Source organism: Prunus avium, chromosome 5 (assembly GCF_965620075.1).
Source record: "Prunus avium chromosome 5, drPruAviu1.hap1.1, whole genome shotgun sequence".
Taxonomy (NCBI): domain Eukaryota; kingdom Viridiplantae; phylum Streptophyta; class Magnoliopsida; order Rosales; family Rosaceae; genus Prunus; species Prunus avium.
In genome coordinates, this window is record NC_142288.1 from 13,160,265 (window position 1) to 13,169,349 (window position 9,085).

Genomic DNA, 9,085 nt, shown 5'->3' on the forward strand with positions numbered 1-9,085 from the left:
AAAGACCCTAAAATTAAAAGGTTGAGATTTTAATTTTCAGGAAGCAGAAAAAGGAGATTAAAAAAATAGGATGAGGCTGTTGTATTAGAAAACACGTGGAAGATGTTGGGGCGTTGAAACTTGAATGGTCCAATGCATGATCGGTTTTGGAGTAACAAATAGAGCCAGGCCATTGAAACAGATAGAGACCAAGTGTCAAGATAACTTAAAATTCAAAAAGAGGAACCTAAATAATTAATAGTCGTGTATGGTTGATGCAGTGACTTAATTGAAGGTGGTTATGCGTTATATTTATTTTCAATGCCTTTTGGCTTTGCTTGCTCTGCTTACTTCGTCATCTTTTTGACACCACACACTCACTGCTGATTGCCACAAATTCGGTTTGTCATTCCGTCGACGCTCTCTCTCTCTCTCATTAATGTGCTTCTGAAATTTTTAGTGCTTTCAACACATCCATTTAATATAAATCAACCTGCTGGCGCTCTTTCTTTGTCACAAACTGTTTTGCTTTAAACTATGGAGCAAATAAACGGTGCTAGAGACGTTAGCAGCTTCTCCCCGCTGGAGATCAATGAAAGGCAAGAACATGCAATACTTATTGATGAACTTGATAGTGTTGACAAACAGAGTCTCTTTCTTGGAGGAGAGAGGCAGCTGTACCCAAACTCTCTCTCCTCCCGTGAAATGGAGTCACTCACTGCCCTCTGTGACACCTTCTTGCCTTCCATCGAGGTCTCCGATGCCACCACAAATGCATCGCTGGTCGCCTTTTACCGGACTTCGGCTTCCATGGCAGGAACACCACAACGAGTAATTAAGCACCTTTTTATTAGTTTTTTTTAAAAAACATCTTTACATAATTAATTTTTGTTGGTGTAAAGTCATTGTAGCTTAAGTTGTTAATAGAATTCCGACATGCGCTAGGTCCTGTGTTCGATTTTCCTTCTTTCAACTCGTATAATACATATATATATATATATATATATATATATATATTTTGTCACTAAGTTGAATTAAGAATGCATATTTGTGGATCTACGAGTCTCTGAAAGCCTTCGTCAACTTAGACAAGTCGGTATAACCGTCCCAAGTCCAGAGATTTTCTAGTCTAGTAGCTCTTTCTTTTCCTCTTTAGGCCTTTTCTCTTCATTATATACATATATATCTATATATATATATATATATTCTATTGAGGGATCTCTCAAATAATTTTATTTGAGGGATACCCTTTAGGGTACTCTACGAATTTTTATCCAACGATCCAACTATCTATTTTTTAAGTCTACATTCATAGATCATCATTGCAAAAAATTAGACAAATCGACAAATCGAAACCGTTTCGACATCCAGTTGTATTCTACAAAATCAATGAACACAATGCTTTAAGAAAGTACTAAAATTTCAATAACACAATTGAGTGGTCAAACCATATCAGATTCAAGTGAATTTTTGTAGAGATGATCTTTGAAAGATTATCTAAAACATAGACAGTTTGGATTAGTGAAATACAATGCGGAGTGAGCCCTACAAGGATGTCCCTCAAATAAATTAAATTGAGGGATATATATATAAACATTTTGTTGTTGTTTTTGAATTTGAGTTTCATGTCTCACTATAAAAATGCATGCATGGGCAGGTAGGGGGACTGATAAGTGAGAGACTGAAGCACCCAAAGCTGTGGATGATGCGATTGGCGTTGTGGTTTTTGTCCACATGGATAGGGAGCTTCATATTGTGTGGAAGAGCCAGCCTTTCAAGCCAATTTCCCTACTTTCAGAGCTTTCCTCAGATGTCTCAGCAGAAACGGGAAGAAATATTATTGTCATGGTCTCTTAGTTTCTTTTATCTCCTTAGGATGTTGTTCAAGACCATGAAGCTTCTCACTTTACTTGTCTTCTTCACTCAGGTACCGTCTAATATTCCTATAATATTGATTTCTTTTTATTTTCTTATCTTTTACATATATATCTTAACTACTCTAATGCACGCAGAGGGGGAACTCAGGTGCAAGTAAACCAGTACACAGCCTTAACCAACTAAGATAGAAATAACGCTTTCAGGTTCACAAGAAATTATTGTGTCTATGGTAGGCGAAACTGCCAAAGTACATGTTCATGCAGTTCAACCCAATTATAAGGCATTATTGTTAGTAATAAATAAATGCTAAGTTTATATATTTAATTAGAATTTTAAAAAAATAAAAACAGTACATGTGTCTTTGATCTAATTCTACATAAAGACATATTTGTGGCCTCAAGCATACCGATTTTTATGCTCTCCCCATTCCCAGTATACAATTAAAAACCGTACCAAATTACCAACCCTATTTGATATACCTAACAAGTTAATTAGGTAGGGTCCCTGGTGGGGTGGGGTTTAGATTTTTTTTTGGTCAAAAGGGGTGGGTTTAGATTGAAGACTAATCAATATTATGCTAATACTTGGGGTAATTAAGTAGTAGGTATGTATGGGTCCCTGGTGGGGTGAGTTTACATTAATATTGAAGACTATTACTAGATGGGAAATATTTTTGCTCACTACTTTAACTCAAGGTGTATGCTCACCACCCTTCTTAATACTTGACATGTGTTCACAGGCATAACCATAGTTAACTTTTTACTTTGATTTATGTAACCATGGTTATACTTATGGACACGTATCAAGTGTTGAGAAGGGTGGTGAGCATACACCTTAGGTTGTGTATAGACAAGTTTAACTATTGATAAGTCGTGAGAAGAATCGTTATTCGATATTAAATGTGCGAGTACTCTCAACAAAGAGTAGCATTACAAATAAATCAGACACCAACTTTTTGTCCTAGGAGGATCTTGTGATATAAGAACACTTTTGTTCATCATATATCTTTAGCCGATGTGTACATTCAAGCGCATAATTAGAAATTTGTCGGGTGGGGTAGCTAAAGTTATTAGCTTAAAATCTAAGGATCAATTTTTTTTTTTTGGTACTTACAATTTCTAAAGTTTTTCTAAAAATAGAAGTATACATTAAATCATATCAACCACACTAATCATATAACTATACTTGACGATTTCTATATATCTGTACTTGGTCTTTTTTGTTTTATAATTTGTTTTAACTTTTCTTTAATAGATTAATTAGGTTCTTACTATTTTATCCGTATAGCATCAAATTGTAGCTTTCCGCAAATTAGTTTTCCAAATATATTTTATGGATTTTTAATAGATTAATTAGGTTCTTACTGATCCCCCCCGCGCCTTCTCCCTATACAGTCCCATGTCACATTTTTATTGTGAATCAGAAAAGAAAAAATAAATGGATTTCTTCAGTAAGCAGTGCTAGGAATGTCAAAGCAAATCTCATAAGTTTTGGATTTCAAATAATATGGCAGTGTAATATTTTATTTTATTTTATTTTTTTTGAATACCTTCAGAGGGGGCGATAGCATACTAAACTCATACACACTACATAGGTGCTAGGACTCGAATCCAGCAATTGCTCCAAACCACTACACTAGTGGTCCTTTGCATATTATTTGTTCATGTTAAGCCACATCATTTGACGATCAAAATTTACAGAAGTTTTTTAATATGTAACTCTAGTTCTTGAAAAGAGATCCTGGGTGGGTAGATAGGGTGCAACAATTAACCCCCACAATCTTGTACTTGTGCCAAACAATTGTTACAATGTTACACAATAATTTAAGAAATGCCCTCATTTACAGGTGAATGAGAAGAATGAGAATCTATCCTGGAAAGCAATTGACTACACTGGGCCTGATCCAGAGTTCATCACCAAAACCAAGAAATTTAAAGCATCAACAACAATTGGAAACCAAAGACCCAACAATGAAGAACAAAATGAATGTCCTCACAAAGAAGAGCTGTTTGGACCACTTAACAGAGGCATTATCAATCTGGATAAACCAAAGGATTCAGTTGTGGATGCTCTAAGTACATTTGGAATTGCAGCCTCTGTTCATCACTATGAAAAAACCGTAAACTGCTCGTCGAATCCTTCTTTAACCATCCGATGCGATGCGGTAGTGATCGGTTCGGGGTCAGGAGGTGGTGTTGTTGCAGGTGTTCTAGCAAAGGCTGGTTACAAAGTGGTTGTTATAGAGAAAGGAAACTATCATGCCAGGAAGAATCTTACACTCCTTGAAGGACCCACAATGGACCAAATGTACCTATCAGGCGGCTTAATTGCAACTGATGACATGGGAGTTTTTGTTCTTGCTGGCTCTACTGTTGGGGGAGGCTCCACAATCAACTGGTCCGCTTCGATTCGAACCCCACAGCACGTAATCAGGGAATGGTGCAGTGACCATGAGCTAGAGCTGTTTGACAGTAAATTATACCAAGAAGCTCTGGATGTTGTCTCTGAAAAAATGGGAGTTCAATCTCAAGTACAAGAAGAAGGGTTTAATAATGCAGTTTTAAGAAAAGGGTGCCAAGAATTGGGGTATCCTGTGAATAATATTCCTCGAAACTCATCACCGAATCATTATTGTGGTTGGTGTTGTTTTGGTTGCAAGGATGGAAGGAAGAGAGGTACCGCGGAGACGTGGCTTGTGGATTTGGTGAATTCTGGTAATGGTGCTATTTTGACTAGATGTGAGGCTATAAAAGTGCTGCACAAGAGAAAGAAAGGAAGAAGATATCGAAACACAGCTACCGGGGTAGCCTTCGAATTTGAGCATGAAGGGGGTAAAGAAATAGGTTTTGTGGAGTCTAAGGTAACTATTGTTGCTTGCGGTGCTCTTTGTACTCCGAAACTGTTGAAGCGAAGCGGATTGAAGAATGTAAATATTGGGGAAAACTTGCATTTGCATCCGGTGGCAATGGCATGGGGATACTTTCCAGATTCACAAGTGTTTGATGGATGGCCTGAGCCAGATAAGAAGAGCTACGAAGGAGGGATAATGACAGCAATGTCTACTGTAGTGGCAGAGTTCAACAAGTCTGGATATGGAGCGGTTATACAAACACCGGCATTGCACCCAGGTATGTTCTCGATTGTGATGCCTTGGATTTCAGGCAAAGACATAAAACATAGAATGAGCAGGTTCTCTAGGACTGCCCATGTATTTGCATTGGCAAGAGATAAGGGGTCAGGAACTGTGAATGCACTACCAGACTCAATCAGTTATGAAATGGAAGCTCTTGATGAAAACAATCTGAAGATAGGACTAGAGAAGTCACTGAGGATATTGGCCGCAGCTGGAGCTGAAGACATTGGAACCCATCACTTTAAAGGGAAGGGTTTACATGTGAAGAAGGCGAATTCAGATGAGTTTGAGAGGTTTGTGAAAGAGGAGAGTTCAAGGCCATTAAGAGAGCTTTCGTCGGCGATATGTTCAGCACATCAGATGGGGAGCTGCAGGATGGGTATCGATTCGAAGCAGTCTGTGGTGAACCAGATGGGAGAGACATGGGAGGTGGAGGGACTTTTTTTAGCAGACACAAGTGTCTTCCCAACGGCTTTAGGAGTAAATCCAATGGTCACTGTTCAGGCTATTGCTTACTGCACTTCCCAATCCATTCTTCAAGTACTTAGGAGAAAGAAGGTAGATAAAAACTGAGTTGGTGTCAAGACTTCTGATAAGAATTTTTCCTTTTCAATAATAACACCACCTTGAAGAATTAGAGAGGAAAACAAAACAAATTTAGTATCAAAAGGTATATTGCTAAGATAAATCTGTTGACGTGAGTTAACCTACTAAATCAAGGATATTTATTTTCTAAGTTAATTAAGTGATTTACTTCCTTGTTTCATATAGTTGACACATCCTTGTATAATTAGGATATATTTTCCTAATTAATTACTGTATCTATTTCCTTGTAAAACAACCTTGTAAACTCCTATATATACTTCTTGTAGAGAAAAATACAATTATCCTAAAGTATTCAAACCATATTCATATTTTAGCATGGTATTAGAGCCGCCGATCCTAGGTCGTCTCTAAGCCCTCAAATCATATCCTCAAATTCAAACCCAAACCCTAAATCAAATTTCTTACCTCTCAAATCAAATCCTCTTATCAAACCCCTTAAACACATGCCTCCCAAATCAAAATTCCTAAATCAAATTCCTCAAATCAAATTCCTCAAATTCTCAAATCAACTCCTTAACCACAAACACACACTCATATGAAATCTTCCTTCTGCTGCGATGTCAGGCCCCCCTATGGTTCTTTCCCTCCTTGCAAACTCATAGAAGCATGCAGTCAATTCTGCTGAACATGCTACACAAGCTTGTGCTTCTATAGCCACCACTAAAGGCTCTGCTTTCCATACGTCATCTCCAAAGCACACATGGATTATTGATTCGAGTGCTACGAATCACATGATATTTGATCCTGGCCAACTTATTACTTGCAAACCATCCACGAAGTTAGTGATGTCTAATGCTAATGGTATCCCCTCCCCTGTGGTTAGGGATGACTTTCTATCTCCCTCTAACTTCATTAATCTTCATTATGTATTGGTTGATCAATCCTTAGACCACAACTTGTTGTCTGTTGCACAACTTACTACTGCTTTGGGATGTATTGTAAAATTTTGGCTAAATCATTGTGTTTTTCAGGACATCCTCACCGGGAAGACGATTGGTTGTGGTACTAGGCGGGCAAACTCTATTACTTGGAATGGGCACCGGATAGTGAGACCAAGGTTGGTCAAGCTTTCACAACAAGTGGAGCTAGTTCTGAGAGGTACAGAGACAAAGTTTGGTTATGGCATAAACATCTTGGGCATGCCTTGTTCAGTTATCTGAAGAAGTTGTTTTCATCATTATTTTCCATTTTTGATATTTCCAACTTCCAGTGTGATACGTGTGAATTGGCTAAGAGCAATCGTGTTCCGTTCCCATTACATACAAATAAAAGTTTGGTTCCCTTCTACCTATTCATTCTAATGTTTGAGGGCCTGCTCAAATCGCTACTCCAGCTAGAGCTCGATGGTTTGTCACTTTCATTAATGACTGCACCCGAATGACCTAGGGTTCCCTTCTCAAAACCAAAGGGGGAGTCAATTTAATGTTTCAACAATTCCATAAAATGTTGGCGAGTCAATTTCATGGCCAAATCCAGGTTCTCCGTTTCTTAATCATGATCTCAACAAATTCTTACAAGATCATGGTATCATACATCAACACTCGTGTCCATATACTCCCCAACAAAATGGGGTGGCTGAGCGAAAGAACCGACATTTACTTGAAGTCGTTTGTGCCTCTCTATTTGGCGCCAACATGCCTCGATCTTTTTGAGGCGAGGTCGTCCTCTCTACAGTTTACCTTATCAATAGAATTCCCTCAAGTATCTTGAATTGCCAAACTCCTCTTCAAACACTTCACCACCATATCCAAATACCTCCCACCCATACCTTGAACCACGGATTTTCGGCTGTGTTGTATTCATACACTTACATGATCACCAACGAAACAAATTGGATCACATCGCAAAAAAGTATGTTTTCATTGGCTATGCCCCTTATCCATGCACATGAGAATTCTCTGCCTCCAAACGACATGTCGTCCTCCCAAAATGATTGGTTGCCTCCCTTGGGGTTTTCACACCTTGTGTTTGTGTCACAAAACGACCGGTCAACAGGGCTACATGACCGATCGCCTCCCTGTTTCCAAAATCAGGAGGACACAGTTGATCCTTTTTTTGAGATTTTTCCAGCTTCGGACCCGTCTTCAGCTCTCGAACCATGCCAATTGCCTGCTGAGGATGTCATTCAGGTAACATCCCCCCCTGAAACTGATAACACTAATGAAACATATCAAGATGATTTGATTTCAGAAAGCATACAGGATACAGATACCCTTATATACCAACTTCCAGAAAGGAAGAACCATGGTAAACCTCAAGTACAGTATAAAGTAGATCTTAAAGCCAAAGGAAAATACCCATCAATAATTATATATCTCTAAGTAGATTATCAGAGTTACATGCACACTTTGTAAAGCAGTGGGCTGATATATATGACTCAAAATGGAAAGAAGCCATGAATGAAGAAATGCGAGCTCTCCAAAGAAATATCACATGGGAGCTCGTGCCCTTACATCACGGAAAGAAGACGGTGGGATGCATGTGGATCTATGATCAGTGCATTATTGTATATAATTTTATACCATTCTAGCTTATGATTTTGTTATGTTTTTTAGTTAAACTTGTACTTTTAATCTCTTTTGTGTTTGTTTCAGTGTGTTAAGCTTAAGGATTAATTTCATGCATTTTGGAGTCAAGTTAGCTCAAAACTGTGTCTGCAGATCAGTCAATTTCATGGATTGGACTGTACGTTCTCAGAAAGAACCAGATAATGAGCCATATTCCATTGGAAAGATGTAGAAGTTTAGTTTTTGAAGAATTTTACATTTCATGATTATGAGTCTTCTAGAGGAAGTTATGCAAGTTTTGGCAGCTTAAGGGGAAATTTGGCAGCATCTGCCTTACTGTGCCAAAAATGATATTTGAAGGCCTTTCCTATTTTTCCTTGCTCTGGGCTACATATGGTTGGAAAGATAAGTCAAAAAACTTCAAAACCCAAATTTTTCCAGAATTTTGTCAATGGAGGAACAAGCCCAAAACGACCCTACAAGAAGATCTCAATGCTAATTGTTTTTGTTGGGGAAGTTAGGTAAAGTTGGTAAAGTACGTAGAGGCAATACTCAAATCAGATTTTTACTTCCCTTAGGCCTATGAATAGTGAAGTTCTCCAAGCTTACAAACACACCCCAAGGGGGGGGGGGGGGGAGCTCTCAAACACCTCTCTAGAGCTCCTCTCCCTTCTCTCCCTTAAATTCTCTTAGTTTTTCTTTTTAGTTCTCAATTGTCTTAACAAAACCATTTTGCTAAATTTTCCTTTATGTTTTTCTGAGTTGTACCTTATTTTTCATTGTAATGTAATTTCTTATTTTAAGTTTTCAAGTTTGATTAGTTTCCAAGTTTCAATTACGGTTCTTGTTCTTATTCATTATTCTTATAAGTTAATATACTTTTTTGAATGATTGATCACCATTAAAATTTGTATGTTAGCTATCTTTGTTGGAATTAAGAGTAGACACCATATGTTTTAATTCGAATTTTACTATAAATATA

The 9,085-nt window shown here is 37.9% G+C and overlaps 1 protein-coding gene across 2 annotated transcripts; it reads left to right on the forward strand.

The window, feature by feature from the left end:
- Nucleotides 1-478: 478 nt before the first annotated feature.
- Nucleotides 479-6,808, forward strand: LOC110752260 (Long-chain fatty alcohol dehydrogenase family protein). 2 transcript variants are annotated; one of them, XM_021952875.2, is made up of 4 exons: nucleotides 479-810; nucleotides 1,637-1,906; nucleotides 3,704-5,548; nucleotides 6,568-6,808. In XM_021952875.2, exons 1-4 carry the CDS (start codon nucleotides 517-519, stop codon nucleotides 6,754-6,756), a joined length of 2,598 nt encoding a protein of 865 aa, XP_021808567.1. In that variant the 5' UTR covers nucleotides 479-516; the 3' UTR covers nucleotides 6,757-6,808. The 2 variants fall into 2 exon arrangements, with proteins under 2 accessions (XP_021808567.1, XP_088109083.1); XM_088252957.1 differs by lacking the exon at nucleotides 6,568-6,808 and having other exon boundaries at nucleotides 481-810; nucleotides 3,704-5,731.
- The last annotated feature ends 2,277 nt before the right edge of the window (nucleotides 6,809-9,085 follow it).

Bases quoted from the DNA above. Each gene is read 5' to 3' on its own strand.
- LOC110752260 (XM_021952875.2), top strand. From the start codon at position 517: ATGGAGCAAATAAACGGTGCTAGAGACGTTAGCAGCTTCTCCCCGCTG. The intron at 811-1,636 runs GTAATTAAGCAC...ATGCATGGGCAG, and splicing joins TGGCAGGAACACCACAACGA to GTAGGGGGACTGATAAGTGA. The intron at 5,549-6,567 runs GTAGATAAAAAC...TGTGTTTTTCAG, and splicing joins AAGTACTTAGGAGAAAGAAG to GACATCCTCACCGGGAAGAC.